Raw genomic sequence first — 26,662 nt, 5'->3', positions numbered from 1 at the left:
AGTGATATACGAGAACACATATCACATGTCTTCTCGCGATAGTTAACCACGATGAATTGACACCAAAGATGGTGAACAAAATGAAGATAGTTCACTCATGCCGTTAAGCATCGCAAAATATGATCAGTTCCGGTTTACTTAACAGGGTGTGTCTACCATAGACACCAATGCAATAGCAGCTGGGTTCTGACTTTTATTGAACCAGAAAACCCCCCAGAAAGAAACAGCGAGTCGGGGGTCTCGCTTCCTTTTCCGTCTCTGATTCAACAAATTAAATGCATAACTGTCTTACTAGCTTCCTATCGGTATCGACCTACGATGTAAACTAAGGTTTATATTTTGTTTAAAGATAATAGCTATGTTGCTTGTGTTATAGCGTTAGACAGCTATAAAGCAGATCTCCTTCTCAAACAGAAGTTCGCAGCATGTTGGAATAATAAACGCGCGGGTAAAGGTTTAAACGTAGTTCCAGTTCCGATGTGACCATTGTAGCAAACTAAGACCAAATATATTCTGCTAAAACTAAGCTAGCTAGCTAGGTAACTAGTTGTAGTTTTAGTTTTATTTGTAGCTAGCTCAACAGCTTACGGGAGATCATATCCAGACGCTTCAGACAATGCTGGCTACAGGCGCAGTAAGTTTGCAATATTGAATTAGATAGCTAACGTTACATTGTATGCCGTGTTATCTATCAATATACATATTCATTTTGTGTTATGGTTATTTTCTGTCGCCACCCACCAGATCCATGCACAACTCGGGGAGTCCAACCAGTACACATACTACCGATGTGTCGCAAAACTAAATACTCGGGAGGTCTCTAGTTTACACAGCCCAAACAGGATTGGTATAATTTTTCGAACGTTCCAACAGGAATCTGTTCCTGAAACTTCGTAAAGTAAAGTTGCCACAAGGTTGCCAACAAACTACGCATACAAAGTAGTATGATCAATTCACCTAGCTAAGTACCTGCCGAACAGGCATCAACTCAACACGTAGCTTATTCTTAATGTTTGTCCATAGGCTACCAGAGTGAGGACAGACATTTTTCGGAATAAACGTGGTGAGTGAAAAACTTTATGAAATGGCCCACTCCCTACCCGGTATCTTATTCTTATACAACTTTGTATGTGTTGTTTGTTGGCAACCTTATTGTTGGAATAGATTCCAGTTGAAACGTTGCACAAATTATACCCACCCGTCCGAACACATGATTGCAGTTCGTGCATTGTAAAATGTAACTAGTTAAGTTAGTAACTAACGTTAGTTAGTCAGAGGGCAGCAAACCGATCTGACGGATGATCCTAGAAAGGGAGAGCATTCGTTGGAATTGTATTACATGCTGAGGTTGGTTCACCCCGCCCGCCCGCCCTTTTCTCACAGGCTGCAACCACAGCCTTGGTTCAGGTGGATCGGGAAAAGATCTACCAGTGGATCAACGAGCTGTCTACCCCCGAGACCAGGGAGAATGCCCTCCTGGAGCTCAGCAAGAAGAGGGAGTCTGTCCCTGACCTTGCACCCATGCTATGGCACTCTTGTGGAACCATTGCTGCCCTCCTGCAGGTACTAAATATATTATCTTTGCTTACTGTAATACCTATTTCACATTACTGAGCCGATTCAAGCCAATCTGTAATGCACTTTCATAAGAGGAAAAATACATGTGCATTGTTTTAGGTGGGCTCCCCCTATGTCTGTGTGTCTTAGTCATTGTGGCATTGTGTTCGCTCAGTTGGTAGATCATGGCGCCAGGGTTGTGGGTACGATTCCCACGGGGGATGTTAGCAGTTGATGTTTTTCTTCAATAACACAGACCCCAATGCAAATCAGAGGGAGAAAAAGATATTTATTCAAAGAGAACAAATCATAGTTGTTATGCTGGAAAGTAGATGGTCATTCTTCCCTGTCCTCAGTGTTTTCTCCACTGAAGAAAGAGACCAGATGTAGTTTATAACACAACCTGTGGTTGACAGATTAGAATTACTTACAGTAAAATTGGACCAATGACCAAATACCAAGTATCTTGTTTAAGGCTCAATGTATAGACAAGTCGGACCAATGAGAACTTGCCACATGTCGCTATGAGTCCAAGACTGAAACCCCTACACAGATTCTAAATAGATGTTGAACTGAAAATGTCCATTGATCGTAATTTCCCCAATGACCTCTAGTCCTCTGCGTTGTTTATTTATCTTAAAATATTCTTACAGGGTATGAAAATGTATGCACTCACTACTGTAAGTCTCTCTGGATAAGAGCATCTGCTAAATGACGTAAATGTAAAATGTTGCTGCGTGAAGGTACCTACAGTGCCTCCTTAAAGACATGTATTTTACCTTTGGCGACTACTAAGTCTTTTTTAAACCTCCAGCATTGTGCTGGATGTGGCGACGTGTAGTTCATACATGCATAATCTATGCGCAAAATTACTGCCTTACCTCAATTAGCCATGAAATCACTAGTTAGAAACTAAGTTTGTTTGGAAGCTTTACTGCGCCATTTTCCCCCATGTGGGCCATCCCCTATCATTTCAGGTTCTAGCCAATGAGCTTCAGCCTCTAGCTATTTGAGTGGCAACAAGGAAGATGCACGCACACACAGCAGAGCAGTGACGTGGTGCACATCCCGTATCTGGACATGTGACGTCGTAGCAATTTTCAGGGACTACTTTTGGCTCGTGAGCACTACTTTCAGATTTACTGGCTAAAAAGTATACAAAAGTACCGCAGAATCTCTTTAAGAGGACGATACTACTTCACATTCTAATTTATTTGCATTCTGTTTCTTTCAGGAAATTGTGAACATCTACCCCTCCATAAACCCACCAACTCTGACAGCCCACCAATCCAACAGAGTATGCAATGCCCTCGCGCTCTTACAGTGTGTCGCCTCCCATCCAGAGACTCGGTAATGCACCATCTTTCTTTTCAATATGTAAATGATTGTGTTATGTGTCACTATCTTACACATTCAAAATGTAACCACCTCCTCCAGGTCTGCATTTTTGGCAGCACACATTCCTCTCTTCCTCTACCCCTTCCTGCATACTGTGAGCAAGACACGCCCATTTGAGTACCTGCGCCTCACCAGCTTAGGAGTCATAGGTAACATCCTTTTCTACCTGCTTTTGTCTGCCTGATTCCAATGCACCCGATTGTTCATGCCGCAATTCTCTGGTTCGTTAAAAACACCTGAATGCCTCCAACTGTAGTTTGCTGTTTGTGTTCCTGCAGGTGCTCTGGTCAAAACAGACGAACAGGAGGTGATCAATTTCCTGCTCACCACAGAGATCATCCCTCTATGCCTGCGCATCATGGAGTCAGGCAGCGAACTCTCCAAAACGGTAGCTAATTTATCCAGCTTCTGCCATATTGCTTGCACACATTATGTTACGTGCATATAAACAAAAGGAAATGTATAACCTTTTAGTAATTCTCCCTTTGTCCTCAATGTCAGGTTGCTACTTTCATACTCCAAAAAATTCTGCTGGACGACACCGGGCTGGCATACATATGCCAGACCTATGAACGCTTCTCTCACGTGGCAATGATTCTTGTAAGTATCATTTGTTTTCAGAGGAAGGTTTAGCACAGCTGTATATACGGGGGGGTTGTTCAGCGATAAAACCAGACACGTGAACAAATGGGGCTGTACCTGTGCAGAGCACCTGCCCATTTGCCTTCCCAGTCTCCAAAGTGCCCTTTTCTGTGGTGATAAAATTTCCCACAAAATGTTAGTTCTTCTGAACCCACTGCCCGTAAGTCGTCTTTAAATTGTCATCCATGCATCAGAACCAAAAAGTTCACCGTCTTGATTGTTGACCAATTACCAATCATCAGCAATGGCGTGCAAAGGGACACGTGCGTATCAATATTAGTGACCAGAAAGAACTTAAATGTGTTTTAATACCCATACTAACATACTACATACAATTCGTTCATTTTAGTATACTGTAAACAAACAGTATCGTTTCAGTTGAGCATAATAGAGCTTCGCCTGCCTACCGGAAGTTGACGCTTTCGCGATGCAACCTCTTGCTAGCTTGTTAGCATAACAAATGACTAGCTAAACATTTTACGATTTCGGGTGTGTTCGTAAATTCAATCTGGATTTCCAGGGTGCACTCTGGGCCTTAGTAAATCCAGAGCGTTGTCAGATTGTCAGTTCGTAAATTCAGAGCGTTTCGCTCTCGGAGTGTTCAGTGCACACACTGGACATTCTGGCAGAGGAGTAGACCTCACAATGGCATTCAAGCACCCAAACTAACTGGCTAATGTTGGCTAGCTTGCTAGCTACTTCCAGACACAAATAAGAGAACACCTCACTCTGACAATTTTACTCCCCCTAAAAGCGCTGGTTCGGCTGTTTTTATGTTGTCCAGAGCGTTGTTGACTAATTGTGCTGCTGGCAACAATTTAATTACGTTTTTTGCCAACATTTACTGACAGCAGCCATATTCAACTGGTGTTGAGTGTTCGTAAATTCAGCAGTTATTCTGCAATCTGGCACACTCAGACCAGAGTGCCTTGAAATTCGGAGTAGATAGCCTGAGCGAATTTAAGAACGCACCCTAGGGTTGATCGGCGCGTTCAATGGCAGTCAAGCACCAAAGCTAACGTTGGCTAGCTACTTTCAGACACAAATGAGAGAACACCTCACTCTCACCATTTTACTCACCCTAGCAGAGCTGGTTAGACTGTTTGTTTTCCAGAGCTTTGGTGACTAACTGTGCTGCCAGCAACAATTTAATTACACTTTTTTTGGCCAAAGTTCACTGACACTGGCCATTATTTTTATTTTTTTTACCCCTTTTTCTCCCCAATTTTTGTGGTATCCAATTGTTGTAGTAGCTACTATCTTGTCTCATCGCTACAACTCCCGTACTTGCTCGGGAGAGACGAAGGTTGAAAGTCATGCGTCCTCCGATACACAACCCAACCAAGCCGCACTGCTTCTTAACACAGCGCGCATCCAACCCGGAAGCCAGCCGCACCAATGCGCCGGAAGAAACACCGTGCACCTGGCCACCTTGGTTAGCGCACACTGCGCCCAGCCCGCCACAGGAGTCGCTGGTGCGCGATGAGACAAGGACACCCCTACCGACCAAGCCCTCCCTAACCCGGGCGACGCTAGGCCAATTGTGCGTCGCCCCACGGACCTCCCGGTCGTGGCCGGTTACGACAGAGCCTGGGCGCGAACCCAGGGATTCTGATGGCACAGCTGGCGCTGCAGTACAGCGCCCTTAACCACTGCGACACTGGCCATATTCAACGGTGTTGAGCGTTTTGTAAATTCATCAGTTATTCTGCACAAGAGTGCTCTGAAATCAGAGTTGCTGTCCGGAATTAACCATTTCCATTGAAACGCACAACGACTATACCACTTAGTTAAGAATTATGTGAATAATCGAGTCAATAAACGTTGGGTAGTTAGTTAGCAGATAGTTAATATACTGCCTGGCCAATTCGATTTATTAGTAGCCAGGTAACATACTGCTGTAATGCTATGCGGTTCGTAAGGATAGCAAATTGTCAGCCAACATAACGTGTAACGTAACTTATTTGAAAAGTTATTACTTCATTACATTGCTCAACATTTTCTTAACTTTGATTATAATTTAGTTAAAGCAATGAATTTGCATCCACTCTCGTTGGACTTTGGCTCCATATTTTCACCCATTTTCTTCAAATCTGAAAACGCTGTGAAACCACGGCCATTTTATGATGAATTGCATTATGGGCCCTAAAAGCACAGAAAGTGTCCACTGCATGTATACATCATATTTTGGCAAATTTAGTACGACATCCGGTAACTTTTGTCATACTAACTATATCCGTACTATGACCAATAAGCATACTATATACTCAATTCATGTCACAAGTAGTGAGGTTACTATGAGTATTCAAACACAGCTCTTGTTTAATTTCCTCCAGTTTTGCCTGGCAAAAATAGAGTAGGCCTACATTTATCATCCATATAAAATACAGTTTAGCAATCTACTACTGACTCATCTTTGCCAGAACAATAGGAACACCAACCTGCAGGGTTTGGGCAGTAACAGATTACATTTAATCAGTTACATATAAGGGACTACAAAAAAAGGGTAACTGTAATCCGTTACCAGCAAAAATATTGTAAGATACTTTTGAAAAAGTAGATCATTACTCCGAGGATTACTTTAATAATAGAAAGGATGTTTTTTTCTGTTTTCTCAATGACGTTCAAATCAGCATTGAAAAAAGGCGCAAGTTCAAGTTTGTTCCACCTGAGCGAGTCTGACCACAAGTCAGACCACTATGATGACACAACAAATCTGTTTGATGGATTGCGCAAAAAGAGCAGGAATAGGCTTGTGGGTTACAGTTCAAGCTATGTCTTCCAATTGTGCGACTTCTGTTGGCATCCAAAGACTATCCAACATGAATAAATGCTTGGCGGTAAGGATGCCAGCAGTGGTGTAGTCTACGGTGATACGGATATTACTTATTGATATCTACAGTTGAAGTCAGAAGTTTCGATATACTTTAGCCAAATACATTTAAACTCAGTTTTTCACAATTCCTGACATTTAATCCTAAAAAAAAGTAAATATTCCCTGTCTTAAGTCAGTTAGGGTCCCCCTTTTTCCTCCAAACATAATGATGGTCATTATGGCCAAACAGTTCTATTTTTGTTTCAGACCAGAGGACATTTCTCCAAAATGTACGATCATTGTCCCCATATGCCGTTGCAAACCATAGTCTGGCTTTTTTATGGTGGTTTTGGAGCAGTGGCTTCTTCCTTGCTGAGCGGCCTTTCAGGTTATGTCTATGTAGGACTCGTTTTACTGTGGATATAGATACTTTTGTACCTGTTTCCTCCAGCATCTTCACACGGTCCTTTGCTGTTGTTCTGGGATTGATTAGCTCTTTTCGCACCAAAGTACGTTCATCTCTAGGAGACAGAAGGCGTCTCCTTCCTGAGCGGTATGACGGCTGCGTGATCCATTGGTGTTTGTACTTGCGTACCATTGTTTGTACAGATGAACGTGGTACCTTCAGGCATTTGGAAATTGCTCCCAAGGATGAACCAGACTTGTGGGGGTCTACAAATTATTTTTCCTGAGGTCTTGGCTGATTTCTTTTGATTTTCCTATGATGTCAAGCAAAGAGGCACTGAGTTTGAAGGTAGGCCTTGAAATACATCCACAGGTACACTTTTTGACCCAAATTATGTCAATTAGCCTACCAGAAGCTTCTAAAGCCATGACATCATTTTCTGGAATTTTCCAAACTGTTTAAAGGCACAGTCAACTTAGTGTATGTAAACGTCTGACCCACTGGAATTGTGATACAGTGAATTATAAGTGAATCTGTCTGTAAACAATTGTTGGGAAAATTACTTGTGTCATGCACAAAGTAGATGTTCTAACCAACTTGCCAAACCTGTAGTTTGTTAACAAGAAATTTGTGGAGTGGTTGAAAAACGAGAATGAATGACTCAAACCTATGTGTATGTAAACGTCCGACTTTAACTGTACCATAGCGTATTGATGTGAATCACTGCTGCTCTCTCATTTAGCTATTTTCACCTTATGGATTGTGGTTGTCGTGGATGGCTGTTCACTAATCTAAATGTGTATTTGAACCCAATAATGGTTGAATTCAGCTGCCTATCAATCATTATATTTGATACCAGTAGACAGCCAGTGGCTGACTTCTAGTTTTGAAAAATGTGCTCTTGCAACAGCTGCATAGTGCAGATCCCAGCCTATGGAATAAAAGCAGGTCTTTTTATTGCTCAATCTAATTCATGCTGATACAAAAAATAAATCCAGAGGCCTAATGGACACATGCTAAAACACACACAGCTTTGATAGTCTTAAAGGGGCAATCAGTAGTTGCTAAATACATTTTTTGGGACTTATATATTAATGTAAATATGTAATTTAATCTTATATGTTGTAGAAAGCGATGGGTTAGAAGAAGCCTACATAACCAACCCATAAAGTAAAATGTAACTATGTAAACTTTAACATTGATTTATCCTGCAATACATGTCGTTCAATTGGTAACATACATTTGTCTTCTTCTCATGCCTCTTAAGGGAAAAGTAATCTAAAATTAACTGAATGTAGTCATATTACTGAGTTTTTGTAATGCAAAAGTTACGTTTATGATTACTCTATTTTGGACAGGTAACTAGTAACTGATGGATTACATTTAGAAAGTAACCTACCCAACCCTGGCTACCTGCTGATTTGATTGCTACTTTTTCATATTTCAGATGGGCCTAGTTTGGGTGGCTACTGACTCTTTGTGTAAAGATATGCAGCCGTAACATCGTTCTGCCTTCAATATTAGGGGATGAAGATCTGTAACATATTCTAGTGAATTTACTACAATATTTATAAGGAATAACAACTACCAGGTTGGCAACGAGCACTCTGCAGGCAGGCTGCCCTCCAAAGTGATACGGTGCCTTCAGAAAGTATTCATACCGGTTGACTTTTTTGTTGTGAATTACCTGAATTTAAGGTGGGTTAAATGTTGATTTAAAAAATAATAATAATTGTCACTGGCCTACACACAATACCCCATAATCTGAAAACTGAATTGTTTTTTGACATTTTTACAAATTAATTAAAAATGACAACCTGAAATGTCTTGAGTCAATAAGTATCCAACCCCTTTGTTATGGCATACCTAAATAAGTTCAGGAGTAAATATTTACTTAACAAGTCACATAAATTGCAGCCTGAACCAGGGAAACCTGGTTCAGTCTGCTTTCCACCAGACACTGGGAGGTGAATCCACCTTTCATCAGGACAATAACCTAAAACACAAGTCCAAATCTACACTGGGGTTGCTTGCCAAGTGGCTGACTTCTAGTTTTGATTTAAATCTGTTTGAAAATCTATGGCAAGACTTGAAAACACCTGTAAAAAGGTAGGTGTCAAGCTGCTGGAAACTTAAGCTTATATCCCCATCTTCACATTCCCTCTCCCAGAGTTTGATCTGCTTCACGAATCCACACACGTTGTGGTACATGTTTAGAATGTGTGTGTCTTTTACCTTGCAGAGCTAGATTCAGGTTGTTCAGTTTGCTGAACACATCGGCGAGGCGGGCTCCCCAGTCTGTCCTCGAACACAGCCACAAGGGGGTGTGAGTGCTCAGACAGGAAATGACTTACTTCCGCACGCAGCTCAAAAAGCCTCTGAAGCGTTTTCCCTCTGAATAGCCAACAGACGTCGGTGTGAAGCAGTATCTGCTGGTCCTCAGTCCCACTGTCATCACAGAGCCTTTCAAACAATCGGTGATTCAAATGCCTGGACATAAAGTTAATCACTTTCACTGCGTCATTCAAAACATCATGTAACTCAGGACTCATTCTCTTGATGGCCAATGACTATGAATGATACAGTGGGATTTAACTTATTTATGTTGGCAATTAATCATTTCGTTCCCAGACATTGATGCAGCACGATCCGTGCACACATGAAAACAGGATTTCCAATCCAGATTGTGTCTGAGAAAAAGCGGTCAATAATGCAAAACACATCCTCACCTGTAGTTCTCCCCGTTAGCTTCTTGCAGAACAGAATGTGCTCATTCATTTCCGAAATGTCTCTGTATCACACACGCAATCAATTGGGCTTCCCCACTGACATCAGTCGATTTGTTCAACCGCAGAGAAAATGTACCTAAATAAAAATTTTAAAAAGTAAATCGATTGATCAACAATATCAACGCCCATGTCATCGATCCTACGGCACACCGTGTTATTTGACAATGGTACAGTCTAAAGTGCATCAGCTGCTGTCTTATCAATCATAGTTTCTGCGAGGATAAGCAATGGATCACGTGCACTTGGTGCGAGCATAGGATCAAACAGATCCAACTGGAGAGCAGAGGCCAGGTAGCCAGAGAAATGCACACACTCAGAAACTAAAGTGAAAAAAAGTAGGCCTTTTCAATTATAAAATAACTAGATATTTCACACCAGTAAATATTTTCTTGTCTTTTCTTTCACATTTTCGAAAATCTTCAAGTTCCCTCTGGGACTGCCCACGTATCCCAAGGTTGGGAAACACTGGAATCATTTTTGAACCTATAATTTAATTATACATTCTGTTTTACAGAAAGTGATTAGATCAATTGATAGCCACATAGTCACACATTGTATAAGAATACTTCCCAAGCAAATACCTTTTTTTTTACTCCTCTACTTTAGGTCATAGCCATGCTTCTGAATGTCAGAGACAAACCAAAGATATTGCCATGTGCATCACTCTCGTCTGTTTCTTTTGTTAAACAAAAAAAACTATTATTTGCTTATGACAAGCATACACATGACATGATGCAGCCACCACCATGCTTGAAAATATGAAGAGTGGTACTTCGTGACGTGTTGTGTTGGATTTGCCCCAAACATAACGCTTTGTGTTCAGGACATAAAGTTCATTACTTTGCCACATTTTTTCCCAGTTTTACTTTACCGCCTTATTGCAAACAGGATGAATGTTTTGGATACATTCTTTTGTAAAGGCTTCCTTCTTTTCACTCTGTCATTGAGGTTAGTATTGTGGAGTAAGTAAAATGTTGTTGCTCCATCCTGTTTTCTCCTATCACAGCCATTAAATTCTGTTTTAAAGTCACCATTGGCCTCATGGTGAAATCCTTGAGTGGTTTCCTTCCTCTCTGGCAACTGAGTTAGGAAGGACGCCTGCATCTTTTGTAGTGACTGGGTGTATTGATACTCCATCCAAAGTGTAATTAATAAGTTCACCATGCTCAAAGGGATATTCAATATATGCTACAAATAGGTGCCCTTTTTTGCGAGGCATTGGAAAACCTCCCTGTTCTTTGTGCTTGAATCTGTGATTTGAAATGCACTGCTCGACTGAGGGACCTTACAGATAATTGTATATGTGGGGTACAGAAATCGGTTAGTTATTCAAAAATCATGTTAAACCCTATTATAGTGAGTTCATGCAACTTATGTGACTTAAGCACATTTTTACTCCTGAACTTATACTGAACAAAAATATAAATGCAACATGCAACAATTCATATATGGAAAATCAGTCAATTTTAAGTAAATTCATTAGGCCCTAATCTATGGATTTCACATGACTGGGAATACAGATATACATCAGTTGGTCACAGATGCCAACAAAAAAGTAGGGGAATGGATCAGAGAAACAATCGGTGTCTGGTGTGACCGCCATTTGACTCATGCAGCGCGACATATTCTACATGGCCAAAAGTATGTGGACACCTGCTTGTTGGACTTCTCATTCCAAAATCATGGGCATTAATATGGAGTTTAGTCCCCCCTTTGCTGCTATAACAACCTCAACTCTTCTGGGAAGGCTTTCCACTAGATGTTGGTTCATTGCTGCGGGGACTTGCTTCCTTTCAGCCTCGAGCGCTAGTGAGGTCGGTCATTGATGTTGGGGGATTAGGCCTGCGAGCCGCAGTCGGCGTTTCAATTAATCCCTCAAATGTTTGATGGGGTTGAGGTCCGGGCTCTGTGCAGGCCAATCAAGTTCTTCCACACCGATCTCGACAAACCAAACCATTTCTGTATGGACCGCGCTTTGTGCACGGGGGCATTGTCATGCTGAAACAGAAAAGGGACTTCCCCAAACTGTTGCCACAAAGTTGGAACCACAGAATCGTCAAGAAAGTCATTGTATGCTGTAGTGTTAAGATTTCCTTTCACGGGAACTAAGGGGGAACTAAGCCCGAACCATGAAAAACAGCCCCAGACCATTATTCCTCCTGCACCAAACTTTACAGTTGGCGCTATGCATTTGCGCAGGTAGCGTTTTCCTGGAATCCACCAAACCCAGATGGTGATGCGGGATTTCATTCCAGAGAACACGTTTCCACTGCTCCAGAGTCCAATGGCGGTGAGCTTTACACCACTCCAGCCGAAGCTTGGCATTGCACATGGTGATCTTAGGCTTGTATGCGGCTGCTCAGCCATGGAAACCCATTTCATGAAGCTCCCAACGAACAGTTCTTGTGCTGACATTGCTTCGAGAGGAAGTTTGGAAGTCGGTTATAAGTGTTGCAACCCTTTAGATGTTTCCACTTCACAATAACAACACTTACAGTAGACCAGGGCAGCTCTAGTAGGGCAGAAATTTGACAAACTGACTTTTTGGAAAGGTGGCATCCTATGACGATGCCACTTTGGAAGTCACTCGGCTACGCATGCCTCTCCCTAATGTCAATATGCCTTGTCCTTTGCTGTTTTGGTTAGTGATTGTCTTCACTTTAGAGCCTCCAGCCCTGCTCGATATGCCTCAGCTAACCCTCTTGTCCCACCTCCCACACTTGCGGTGACCTCACCTGGTTTAATTGATGTCTCTAGAGACAATTCCTCTCTCATCGTCACTCAATGCCTAGGTTTACCTCAACTGTATTCACATCCTACCATACCTTTGTCTGTACATTATGCATTGAATCTATTCTACCGCGCCCAGAAACCTGCTCCTTTTACTCTGTCCCGAACGTACTAGACGACCAGTTCTTATAGCCCTTAGCCGTACCCTTATCCTACTCCTCTGCTCCTCTGGTGATGTAGAGGTTAATCCAGTTCCTGCAGTGTCTGGCTCCACTCCCAGGCCCTCTCATTTGTTGACTTCTGTAACCGTAAAAGCCTTGGTTTCATGCATGTTAACATTAACCTCCTCCCTAAGTTTGTTTTATTCACTGCTTTAGCACACTCTGCCAACCCGGATGTCCTAGCTGTGTCTGAATCCTGGCTGAGGAAGACCACCAAAAACCCAGAAATGTACATCCTTAACTATAACATTTTCCGACAAGATAGAACTGCCAAAGGGGGCGGGGTTGCAATCTACTGCAGAGAGAGCCTGCAGAGTTCTGTTTTACTATCCAGGTCTGTGCCCAAACAATTTGAGCTTCTACTTTTAAAAATCCACCTTTCCAGAAACAATTCTCACTGTTGCCGCTTGCTATAGACCACCTTCTGCACCCAGCTGTGCCCTGGACACCATATGTGAATTGATTGCCCCCCCCCCCCCCCAATCTATCTTCAGAGCTCGTGCTGTTAGGTGACCTAAACTGGGACATGCTTAACACCCCGGCCATCCTACAATCAAAGCTTGATGCCCTCAATCTCACACAAATTACTGTCAAATGCTCCCTAAAACACTTCAGCGAGCAGGTCATTCTAATCGACCTGGACCGGGTATTCTGGAAGGATATTGACCTCATTCCGTTAGTAGAGGATGCCTGGTTATTCTTTTAAAAGCGCTTTCCTCACAATCTTAAATAAGCATGCCCCATTCAAAAAATGTAGAACCAGGAACATATAGCCCGTGGTTCACTCCAGACCTGACTGCCCTTGACCAGCACAAAAACATCCTGTGGCTTACGGCATTGGCTTCAAATAGCCCCTGCGATATTCAAGTTTTCAGGGAAGTTAGGAACCAATATACACAGGCAGTTAGGAAAGCTAAGGCTAGCTTTTTCAAACAGAAATTTGCATCCTGCAGCACAAACTCCAAAAAGTTCTGGGACAATGTAAAGTCCATGGAGAGTAAGAGCACCTCCTCCCAGCTGCTCACTGCACTGAGGCTAGGAAACACTGTCACCACCGATAAATCCACAATAATTGAGAATTTCAATAAGCATTTTTCTACGGCTGGTCATGCTTTCCCCCTGGTCAACAGCCCTGCACCCCCCACAGCAACTTGCCCAAGCCTCCCTTATTTCTCCCTCACCCAAATCCAGGTAGCTGATGATCTGAAAGAGCTGCAAAATCTGGACCCCTACAAATCAGCAGGGCTAGACAATCTGGGCCCTTTCTTTCTAATATTATCAGCCGAAATTGTTGCAACCCCTATTACTTGCCTGTTCAACCTCTGCAATTATGGTTTCCGAGCTGGTCATGGGTGCTCTTCAGCCACACTCAAGGTCCTAAACGATATCATAACCGCCATCGATAAGAGACAATACTGTACAGCTGTATTCATTGATCTGGCCAAGACTTTCGACTCTGTCAATCACCACATTCTTATTGGCAGACTCCACAGCCTTGGTTTCTCAAATGACTGCCTCGCCTGGTTCACCAACTACTGCTCTGATAGAGTTCAGTGTGTCAAATCGGAGGGCCTGTTGTCCGGACCTCTGGCAGTCTCTATGGGGTGCCACAGGGTTCAATTCTCGGGCCGACTCTTTTCTCTGTGTACATTAATGATGTCGCTCTTGCTGCTGGTGATTCTCTGATCCACCTCTACACAGACGAAACCATTTTGTGTACTTCTGGCCCTTCTTTGGACACTGTGTTAACTAACCTCCAGACGAGTTTCAATGCCATACAACTCTCCTTCCGTTGTCTCCAACTGCTCTTAAATGCAAGTAAAACTAAATGGATGCTCTTCAACCGATCGCTGTCCTCCTGTCCAGCATCACTACTCTGGACGGTTCTGACTTAGAATACGTGGACAACTACAAATACCTAGGTGTCTGGTTAGACTGTACACTCTCCTTTCAGACTCGCATTAAGCATCTCCAATCCAAAATTAAATCTAGAATCGGCTTCCTATTTCGCAACAAAGCATCCTTCACTCATGTTGCCAAACATACCCTCGTAAAACTGACTATCCTACCGATCCTGGACTTCGGCGACGTCATTTACAAAATAGCCTCCAACACTCTACTCAGCAAATTGGATGTAGTCTATCACAGTGCCATCCGTTTTGTCACCAAAGCCCCATATACTACCCACCACTGTGACCTGTATGCTCTCGTTGGCTGGCCCTCGCTTCATATTTGTCGCCAAACCCACTGGCTCCAGGTCATCTATAAGCCTTTGCTAGGTAAAGCCCCGCCTTATCTCAGCTCACTGGTCACCATAGCAGCACCCACCCGTAGCACGCGCTCCAGCAGGTATATTTCACTGGCCACCCCCAAAGCCAATTCCATCTTTGGCCGACTTTCCTTCCAGTTCTCTGCTGCCAATGACTGGAACAAATTGCAATAATCACTGAAGCTGGAGACCCATATCTCCCTCACTAACTTTAAGCTCCAGCTGTCAGAGCAGCTCATGATCACTGCAGCTGTACATAGCCATCTGTAAACAGCCCATTCAACTACCTCATCCCCATACAGTTTTTTTTTCTCCTTTGATCCCCAGTGTCTCTACTTGCACATTCATCTTCTGCACATCTATCACTCCAGTATTTAATTGCTAAATTGTAATTATTTCACCACTATGGCCTATTTATTGCCTTACCTCAATTCCATATGTAACTCTGTGTTGTTTGTGTCGCACTGCTTTGCTTTATCTTGGCCAGGTCGCAGTTGCAAATGAGAACTTGTTCTCAACTAGCCTACCTGGTTAAATAAAGGTGAAATAAAAAAAACTGAGCTCTTCAATAAGTCCATTATACTGCCAATGTTTGTCTATGGAGATTACATGGCTGTGTGCTCGATTTTATACACCTGTCAGCAACAGTTGTGGCTGAAATAGCCAAAGCTACTAATTTGAAGGGGTGTCCATATACTAGTGTATCTCCTTCGCATAGATTTGAGCAGGCTGTTGATTGTGGCCTGTGGAATCTTGTCCCAGTTGTTGGATATTGGCGGAAACTGGAACAAGCTGCATCTGAAACATGATGAATGATTGACTTGTCTGGTGATTATGCAGGCCATGGAAGAACTGGGACATTTTCAGCTTCCAGGAAATGTGTATAGAGCCTTGCGACATGGGGCTGTGCATTATCATGAAACATGAGGTGATGGCAGCGGATACATTTAGTTTTATTTTAAATGTAATCTTTATTTAACTAGGCAAGTCAGCTAAGATGAAATTCTTATTTACAATGACGGCCTACCGGGGAACAGTAGGTTAACTGCCTTGTTCAGGGGCAGAACGACTGATTTTTACCTTGCGTTGTGTGCCCCCCACAAACCCCTCTTTTATACTGCTGCTACTCTGTTTATCATGTATGCATAGTCACTTTAACCATATGTACATACTACCTCAATCAGCCCGACTAACCGGTATGTAGCCTCACTACTGTTATAGCCTAGATACTGTATATAGCCTCGCTACTGTTATTTTTCACTGTCTTTTTACTGTTTTTATTTCTTTACTTACCTATTGTTCACCTAATACCTTTTTTGCACTGTTGGTTAGAGCCTGTAAGTAAGCATTTCACTGTTGTATTCGACACGCGTGACAAATAAACTTTGATTTGATTCTATCCAGAAACCTTTCGGTTACTGGCCCAATGCTCTAGCCATTAGGCAACCTGCCGCCTCGATGGGCCTCAGGATCTTGTCACGGTATCTCTCTGGATTCAAATTGCCATTGATAAAATGCAATTGTGTTCGTTGTCCGTAGCTTATGCCTGCCCATACCATAAGCCCACCGCCACCATGGGGCACTCTGTTCACAATGTTGACATCAGCAAACCGCTCTCCCACACAACGCCATACACGTGGTCTGTTGTGAGGCCGTTTGGACGTACTGCCAAATTCTCTAAAACGACATTGGGGGCAGGTTATGGTAGAGAAAGGAACATTTTAATGATCTTTCAACAGCTCCCTCAAAAATTGATACAGCTGTGGCATTGTGTTGTTTGACAAAACTGCACATTGTAGAGTGGCCTTTTATTGTTCTCGTCACAAGGTGCACCTGTTTAATGATCATGCTGTTTAATCAGCTGCTAGATAATCCATCCACCTGACAGTTGTGGCATATCTTGGCAAAGGAGACATGTAAATTTGTACCCAAAATTTGAGATAAATACGCTTTTTTGTGCGTATTGAACATTTCTGAGATTTTATTTCAGGATCATGAAACATGAGACAAACACTTGTATTTGTTCCATGTATTTAGGCTTGCCATAACAAAGGGCTTGAAAACTTGACTCTTAAATGTTTATTAATTTGTAAAAATGTCTAAAAACATAATTCCACTTTGGAATTATGGGGTATTGTGTGTAGGCCAGTGACACACACTCTCAATTTAATCCATTTTTAAATTCCGTCTGTAACACAACAAAATGTGTAAAATGTTTCTGAAAGCACTATACTATTGTGTTTTTCTACCCCAAACATGTTGATTCCCTTTATTTTCAGGGGAAAATGGTGCTGCAGCTTTCGAAGGAACCATCTGCACGTCTGCTGAAACATGTTGTACGCTGCTACCTTCGCCTCTCTGATAATCCAAGGTAAATGAAGTGTTAAAACAAATTTATTTATATAGCCCTTCTTACATCAGCTGATATCTCAAAGTGCTGTACAGAAACCCAGCCTAAAACCCCAAACAGCAAGCAATGCAGGTGTAGAAGCACGGTGGCTAGGAAAAACTCCCAAGAAAGGCCAAAACCTAGGAAGAAACCTAGAGAGGAACCAGGCCAGTCCTCTTCTGGCTGTACCGGGTGGAGATTATAACAGAACATGGCCAAGATGTTCAAATGTTCATAAATGACCAGCATGGTCAAATAATAATAATCACAGTAGTTGTCGAGGGTGCAGCAAGTCAGCACCTCAGGAGTAAATGTCAGTTGGCTTTTCATAGCCGATCATTAAGAGTATCTCTACCGCTCCTGCTGTTTCTAGAGAGTTGAAAAAAGCAGGTCTGGGACAGGTAGCATGTCCGTTAACAGCACTTTAAAGAGATTCTCTGATACTTTTGTATACTTTTTAGCCAGTAGTTCTGAAAGTAGCGCTCACTTGCCAAAAATTGGTCCCTAAAAATTGCTTACCACGTCACATATGTGCACCATGTCATTGCTCTCTCTCGCTCTGCTGTGTGCATCTTGCTAGCTGTCACTCAAATGGTGAGGGGCTGAAGCTCATTGGCTGGAATATTTACTAGTCGTCAAAGTCCCAGAGCGTGTCTTTAACACCAGCAGGTATAGGCTTATTATGATGCCTTTATAATGCACTGTAAGACTTGTTATAAGCATGTATGACGCCGTTATAATGTGTTAGTACTTTCTCATAATGATCTTGTCTAAAATGTGCAGAATCTTAATATATGAGATATTAGAAAGGGGAAGCTTCACTTGTTCTCTTTGTTGGTCTCTTCATGTTCATCAAGAGGAGCTGTGCCATGAATGTAATTTAAGCCAGGAGGTCACTGTGTCAGACAGAGATGCAGTGCATTCTGAAAGTATTCAGACCCCTTCCATTTTTCTACATTTTGTTATATTACAGCCTTATTCTAAAATTGATTAAATAAAAAATAAAATCCTCAATCTATACACAATACCCCATCATGAAAAAGAGAAAGCAGGTTTTTAGAAATCTTTGCAAATGTAATATATTTTTTTAACATTCCTTATTTACATAAATATTCAGACCCTTTGCTATGAGGCTTTATATTAAGCTCAGGTACATCCTGTTTCCATTGATCATCCTTGAGATGTTTCTACAACTTGATTGGAGTCCACCTGTGGTAAATTCAATTGATTGGACATGATTTGGAAAGGCACACACCTTTCTATATAAGGTCCCACATTTGACAGTGCATGTCAGAGCAAAAACCAAGCCATGAGATTGACGGAATTGTCCCTAGAGCTCAGAGACAGGATTGTGTCGAGGCGCAGATCTGGGGAATGGTACCAAAACATTTCGGCAGCATTGAAGGACCCCAAGAACACAGTGGCGTCCATCATTCTGAAATGGAAGAAGTTTGAAACCACCAAGATTCTTCTTAGAGCTGGCTGCCCGACAAACTGAGCAATCGAGGGAGAAGGGCCTTGGTCAGGGTGGTGACCTAAGAACCCGATGGTCACTCGGACAGAGCTTCAGGGTTCCTCTGTGGAGATGGGAGAACATTCCAGAAGGACAACCATCTCTGCAGCACTCCACCAGTCAGGCATTTATGGTAGAGTGGCTAGACCGAAGCCACTCCTGTAAGAGGCACTTGACAGCCCGCTTGGAGTTTGCCAAAAGTTACCTAAAAGACTCTCAGATCATGAGGAAGAAGATTCTCTGGTCTGATGAAACCAAGATTGAACTCTTTGACCTGAATGCCAAGCCTCACGTCTGGATGAAACCTGGCACCATCCCTACGGTGAAGCATGTTGGTGGCAGCATCATTCTGTGGGGATGTTTTTCAGCGGCACAGACTGGGAGACTAGTCAGGATTGAGGCAAAGATGAACAGAGCTAAGTAAAGAGATCCTTAATGAAAACCTGCTCCAGAGCTCTCAGGACCTCAGACTGGGGCGACGGTTCACCTTCTAACAGGACAACGACCCTAAGCACCACAGCCAAAACAAAGCAGGAGTGGCTTCGGGACAAGTGTCTGAATGTCCTTGAGTGGCCCAGCCAGAGCCCAGACCTGAACCCGATCGAACATCTCTGGAGAGACCTGAAAATAGCTGTGCAGCGACGCTCCCCATCCAACCTGACAGAGCTTGAGAGAATTTGCAGAGTAGAATGGGAGAAACCCCCTAAATACAGATGTGCCAAGCTTGTACCCAAGTAGACTTGAGGCTGTAATCGCTGCCAAAGGTGCTTCAATAAAGACTGAGGAAAGGGTCTGAATACTTATGTAAATGTGATTTAAGTTCATTATTTTTAATACATTTCTACAAACTTGTTTTTGCTTTGTCATTATGGGATATTGTGTGTAGATTTGATTAAATCATTTTTTTTTCTCATCAATGTTAGAACAAGGCTGTAACGTAAGTAAATGTGGAAAAAGTCAAGGGCTCTGAATACTTTCCGAATGCACTGTATGCTAGGACTGGAAAACGTGAAACCAATGTGATGGAACTATACCAACAGGGGCCATCTGGCATTTCGGACAAAAGTCAGATGGGCATTTTCAGTGGGCCTGTGATAATTATTATATATATATTTTTTTCAAAATGATCATTATCTAGCTAATACTGGGGGGCCTCAAGAAAAACATGTATTTACCAGCGAACAAAAACTGCTAGTGTGTATTTTTTTTATTGAATAAAAGTTGTAAATGACATTCTGACTTAAGACATTTTCCTCAAAGAGCCTATTCTAGAAATCAAGCCATTACCAAGCTATTTGGTAGCTGAAAATGGTAGACGCTTCTTGTCAGAACATTCGCTTTTTTACGTGGTGAAAGCGGTAGTTCGAAAATTCGTCATTGGCTTTGATACTCTGATTGGTTAGAGATTATTCAAAACCTGATGACTTTGTTTTGTACAATGCTCCTCATCACCACAAACTACTTAAATAATGGCAGTCTCAGACTAAAGTGTGTAGTGATGACAGAGCAGTGGAAGAATTTCGGGAGGATGTTTTGACTTTTTATTTTTTTACAGGTGTTTTCATTTTGATGTGTGTGTATATTACTCCTGAACCTGTTTCTGAGAAACACACCTCTTCCTGCCCGCACAGTGGAAGTTACCTGCCTCCTGCCCACACAAAGTCAAGGTTTCTAGTGACACTGCGGTGCTTCAGTGCATTGTGGTCTCATGACCTACTCACAGGTGGAACTGTTATCTGGGTCAGAGCTTATTTTTCCACTCTGAGCAAAAAGGATGTTTTATGTATAGGTTACTCAGTTGGTAGAGCATGGCACTTGCAACACTGGGACAGTGGGTTAGATTTCCGGGACCACGCATACATAAAATGGATGGATGCATTACAATTTGGATAAAAGCGTCTGCTAAATGGCATTCTTATTAGTTCAAAACATTGAGTTGATGTCTGAAATCATTCATGCAAGATTAACATAATAAGTATAGAGCTTTTCATTAGAGTTATCTTAAAGCTCTACTTGAAGGAAATAAAAACAACACATTTAAAATCAAGAGAGGTAAAATGGCAATAGTGGACTAGGTGCTAAATACATTTTAGATTAGGTTTAGGACTTTGAAATTCACATCTAAAGACTAACGCCCATTTAAAAGTTCAGAGTGATGGAGTGGCTCTCAGATGGTCAGGGAGTGCATTCCATAGGCGAGGGGCAAGGGAGCAGAAAGCTCAGCCTTGCATAGTTCAGAGACGTATCTTGCAGACTTTAAGCAGTATGGAATGGCTGGAGCGGAGACTGCGAGATGTCTTGCTGATTGAGATGAAGTCGCCGATGTAGGAGGGCCTCAATCTTTTCAAGGCTTTAAATACAAGCATGAGTCGATCCTATAGTTGACCGGTAGCCAGTGGGGTTCGGCCAGTATTGGGGTGATGTGGTCGGACTTCTTGGACTTCCCAAACAGCGCATTGCCGAAGTTAATCCGAGAGAAGATGTGGATGAGTTTCTCTGCATCTGGCTAGGAGAGTGATGGTAAGACCCCGGCAATGTTTTCAAGATGTAAAAATGTTTTATGTGGGCATCGAAGGACCACGAATGATCAAACTTGACTCCAAGGTTGGAGATGACAAAGGACAGGTGGATGGCCTGCTTGGGTGTCTGAATAAGCATAGCATTAGTCTTGTTACTGTTCAACTGGAGGAAGTTCTTTCTCATTCATCCATGCCCTGATGTCCTCTAGGCAGCTGCTGACTTTTGCTAGGGCAGAAGTGTTGTCTGGTTTGGTGTTATTTTAAATTTTAGTATCGTTAGCGTAGCAGTGGAAGTTGATGTTATAATCTCTGAGGATTTGGCCGAGAGGGAGCATGTAAATTAAAAACAGAATAGGCCCCAGCACTGACCCCTGTGGGATACCGCATGTGAAGGCAGACTCCTGGGATCTGGACTCTCCAGTACTGTTGATAGGAAGGGGAGGTTGGAGATGGGCCTGTAGCTGGATAGGATGTCCTGATCAAGGATGGGTTTCTTGAGTAAGGGGGTGACCTACTGCTGTTTGAAGATCGATGGTACCTCTCCGGTCAGCAGCAGTGCTGCGTACTCACGCATTGGGCATGAGACACACATTTGACCTTCTTCACAAGCTCAAGAGCCACACCTTTTATTTCTCATTGAAAAACAGTACTGCTTTTATTTTGTAATTCAGTGCATTAACTTCAACTGTACATTCCACATCACAAGCAATGTAACTGGCAGCTTCACGCTGGAGATGCATAATGTTCCTGTCACCACACTATGAACCGCGTCAGATTGAAACTTGTGATTGGTTTAGTAAGGGTCCAAGACCACGGCCTCCACAATCACCCGACCTCAACCCAATTGAGATGGTTTGGGATGAGTTGGACTGCAGAATGAAGGAAAAGCAGCCAAGTGTTCAGCATATGTGGGAACTCCTTCAATACTGTTGGAAAAGCATTTACAGGTGAAGCTGGTTGAGAGAATGCCAAGAGTGTGCAAAGCTGTCAAGGAAAACAATGGGTACTTTGATGAATCAAGAAAATATTTTGATTTGTTTAACTTTTTGGGGGGGTTACTATGTGATTCCATATGTGTTATTTCATAGTTTTTATGTCTTCACTATTATTCTACAATGTAGAAAATGGTCTGTGGACTGGTAATGTATATAAAAATTAGGGCTGACTCCATTTAGCCGACTGGTCAATTGTTTGGAAATGACTACTAAAACGAGAGGATCAATGAACATTGATTCTGGAAAATGAATTCTCAGTATATTGCACGCAGCATTTCAGTACCAACATCATTTTAGCCTGTTATACTAGCTGTCAAGTCTGTGTTTTTATAAATGTGCGATATGCATCAAAAAAAATTGTGTGTGTGTGTATATATATAGGGAACTGGCAACTCGTTCTCATTCTGCGAAATTAGGTAGGCCACTTGATTTCAACGTCGGAACAAAGTGGACAGACAAGCATGCTGTTCAAACATTTGGAGATGGACAGAACGGTGTGTTCCATAACAATTCAACTGTTGTGCCTTGTTAGCTAGCAAATAGTTTTGAAGTTGGCTAAACTTGAAATATGAAGATTAGCTGACTACTCACTAGGAAGTGAGCTTGTGCTTGAGCGATTGCGACCTGTATTAATTTTCTATTATGCCTGCTGAAGATAAATATTCATTCAATTTTTCTTAAATGTGGGGTTATTTATTCTAATAAAATGTCACATGAACATATTCAAACCCCCAGTTTTTGGGAGACATAGATCAGGTGGCTAACCCTCTTGTAGAGCTACCTCCAATCAGGATTTTCTATGGTCCTATTTTAAAGGAATAGTTCACCCATATGAATTAGATATTTACATGTTGGTTTCTTATCGACATGGAAAGACTGCAATCCATCCTATGGTTAGTCAATAGCCACCCTCACCAACCATTTAATATTAGCATTTTCTAATGCTCTAAATGTTAGCATCTCTTGCCCAAATCATTTCTAAGTAACTTCAGACCAGGTCGACAAGTTTTGATTGTGTATTCAACTTTAAAAGTATCCTGAATACACCTTACCTGTGCTAAAACACTCTGGTCATGGGCCTTAAATGCTGACCACACAATAAATGTACACATACATACATTCAATCATTGCATCCAAACTGCTCGCGCGTGTCAACAAGCATTTGCGTAGCCATGGGCTAAAATAGAACTTGGTTCTATTTGTGACGCTTGATGCGCTGCAAGTCCCACCTCTCCCATCTCCTCATTGGTTTTTAGGAGCATATACCCACATGGGTGATTAAAAGATGAACTGAGGTCCACAGTCCAGTTGGTGTTGGTCATGCACCTTAAAGTTGGTTGCCAACCACCATATAAAGTCCAGAGGAAGAAGACCTGAAGGAGGGGAGCTTACTGGAAACAAAATCGGTTTACCCTTTTATCTGTGGATTAATTGTCGGAGTAGAGGACCTTGTGCATTTCAGGTAAAATAACAACCCAATGTTTATATCCCAGGACAAATGAGTTAGTAACAGCAAGCTAGCTAACTAAATTGCCATGAATGTTTAATGCTTTTCGACCTGTCCCCAAATTAATATAGTTGGTTCAGTGTTCATTTTGATATTTCAACCTGCGTGTCCTGAACTCGTCTGGTGTGGATGGACAAAACCAACATGCTCATGATGGTGGATGCTTGCCCTGTTGAGTCAGCATGTTAGCCATGTGAAAATATGTAGAATAGCCGGAAATGAGCTTTAAAACATTTATTTACATGTATTATTATTTTACCGGGGGGGGGGGGTGTACACCCAGACCCCACGGTTAGAGGGTGGAACCATTGACATTCACAATATGAAATCTCACTCTGCGCTGTCTTCAAAAGTTGGCAGCCCTGCAGCAGGGACTTGTTGATCAGGGTGGTGATGAACATAAGCAGGCTAGATGAGCAGGTTTTGAGTTGGGATAGGGAGCAAGTGGTGGCCTTTATAAAATTAATGTTTGACTGCACAGCGGAGGATATAACTTCTGTAAAGTTGCTGAGGGGGAGGGGTAGTCTGTAAGATGCAGTTAGTAAACTACAAAGGCTGCCACGGCAACCATGGATCTCATGTTGTTAAGAATATCTTAATCGTTGGTCTGGGGGTGGGGGGGTGAGCAATGAAACTACTGTGTTGATGTGAATGTATCACATAGCTGCCTGTAGCTCTACCTTGTAACAGGAAATTGATACTCCCTTCATCTTATAGAGGAGTGTGGGTGGTGGATGTTAAGTTAGTGGCAGAGGCGGACTGGCCATCAGGCATTTCAGGCAAATAGGCTTGTCCATTTTTAGCCCACTGAGCTGATCTAAATTTTTGCGCAACTTTTTAAGTTTCTGGCTAATACTGGGAGCCTCAAGGAAATAAATGGGCCGATTGGGGGGCCTTGAGGGGGAAAAACGGGCCGGTGTGTTACAAATCCCTGGGCCAATTTCTGGTCCCAGTTTGCCACTGTATATGTCTCAGATACACAAAGAGGAGTGAACAAGAGCAGGGGTGGGTGGGGGGGGATGTACTGCAGTCCAGGGTCATGTTCAGAAGCCTAACGTTCTTGAACGTTGAAGACCGGAATGCCATGGAGAGTCGACATGATTCCTTCTTCAGAGTTGTGATTGTTCTTTGTTCTAGCATATTCCTATCTAAATGTTAGCCAACGTTGTTCCCTGATGAACGTGCCCCTAATATATTTGGTGTTCTGTTCACTCATTACATCTAACCTCTGACCCCCAGAGCGCGAGAAGCACTGCGCCAGTGCCTGCCTGACCAGTTGAAGGATGCCACATTCGCCCAGGTGCTAAAGGACGACACCACCACCAAGCGCTGGCTGGCCCAGCTGGTCAAGAACCTGCAGGAGGGCCCGGTGACGGACGGCCGAGGCATCCCCCTGACCGCACAGTAACCTCATCAACCCCTTTGACACTACCTGAGGAACAGTACCTTGTTGGCAGAGCCACAGAAGAAAAACATGATTAGTACTAATTTTAAAGTACCCGTGTTAATATTTAAGAGTAAATGTTCTATAAGAGGTGCAGGTACTCAAAAGAGTAGAAAATAATAGGCTCTGGTACTCTGTAGTGGTGTGCGCCTGTCCAATTTAACCACTGTCCAAGACCAGGAGAAAATGATACTGTGTAGAACCATAAACTCTGTGGCTCACTTGTTGTTGCCGCTCACCTGGCATTCTCCCTGAGACGTTCTCACAATGCTTCCTCAATGCTTATGGAGGTGTTTGCGTAACATTTCAACAGGGTTGAACATTGACTTCATCAAAAAGGAAATCAACATTGGTCTGGTGTTTCCCACTGTTTTTGTTCTGTCCTGAACCAAAACCACTACAGGCATTTTCTAAGTGTTTTTTTAAATATTTGTATATATGTTTTCTTTTAACCATCTAGAGCAGGGTTCCCTGAATTTGGCCCACGGGAGATTTTATTTGTCCCAAAAATGTGTGATTTTAATGCATTTTCTTTTTACTGTTGTACATAAGACTGTAAAAACACCAGTAAATCAGCTTTAAGTGAATTGGGAAATCTGTTCCAAAGTATTCCCATGTATAATAGAGATACTGTATGTGATGGTATACAAATGCAAACAAGGTTTTTAATAAATATTATATCTGTTTGGGCTTCTTGCAGTCAATTTGCAGTCTACACATTATTTCTAATAATGTTCCGGCCCCCTGACCATCCACTCAAGACAAATCTTGCTTAGGGCCCACAAAAGGTGGCTCTGCATCAACAGAGAGCTACCTTTTTGCTTCGGAGTTATAGGAGCTATACGTTGACCATATCTACTGTAACGTATTCCAAAACAAAGCCCCAATCTCAGCAAAAACCGCTTACTTTCTTGAATTGTTGAAGGAATAGCTGTTTGTCCTCTATTATTGGAAATTGAGATTTCAAATGTGATTTCCGAGTTATTGTAAATTATCTGAGCGCAGGTTATTGAAGAGAAGAAAGGTTTCCCTTCACTTGTACATTAGCCTTTAACAGCTTTTAGCCTACCATTTCCGCCATAGGGACCATTAACAATACAAGGGAGGGATTTTCATTTTGTTTATTGGGGTAGATTCCATTTGTAAATAAACTGGATCCCTAGAGGATCTCTGCTAAAATCTGTAATGTGCTTTCCTGTCGGGGAAAGTGCCCATAAATGTTTTTTTATATCCACCTATCTGGAACGCTCCATTTTATGTTACAAGTGAGTGTGCATTAGGAAAATGAGATTGACATTTTGTAGATATTGAAAATGATTTAAATTAAATGATTTATGATTTTTTTTAAATAGGTGGTATACTATGTGAAATAAATTGTACTGATTGCAAAGTAATTTATTTAAATACTGCTACTACGAGTGAAATGGGGTTGCCTCTTCTAGTTGCAAAGGGGCAATTGCAAATTATA

At 42.3% G+C, this 26,662-nt stretch overlaps 1 protein-coding gene across 1 annotated transcript; it reads left to right on the top strand.

The window, feature by feature from the left end:
• Positions 1-55: 55 nt before the first annotated feature.
• LOC109871131 (CCR4-NOT transcription complex subunit 9) lies at positions 56-25,893 on the top strand. The gene is made up of 8 exons (XM_020461971.2): positions 56-634; positions 1,384-1,563; positions 2,792-2,907; positions 2,995-3,104; positions 3,234-3,343; positions 3,457-3,555; positions 17,107-17,198; positions 24,990-25,893. The coding sequence occupies exons 1-8, from the start codon at positions 617-619 to the stop codon at positions 25,156-25,158; spliced, it is 894 nt and encodes a 297-aa protein (XP_020317560.1). The 5' UTR covers positions 56-616; the 3' UTR covers positions 25,159-25,893.
• Positions 25,894-26,662: the final 769 nt, after the last annotated feature.

This window comes from Oncorhynchus kisutch, linkage group LG26 (assembly GCF_002021735.2).
Source record: "Oncorhynchus kisutch isolate 150728-3 linkage group LG26, Okis_V2, whole genome shotgun sequence".
NCBI lineage: Eukaryota > Metazoa > Chordata > Actinopteri > Salmoniformes > Salmonidae > Oncorhynchus > Oncorhynchus kisutch.
This window is presented reverse-complemented; position numbering and strand designations above follow the sequence as displayed.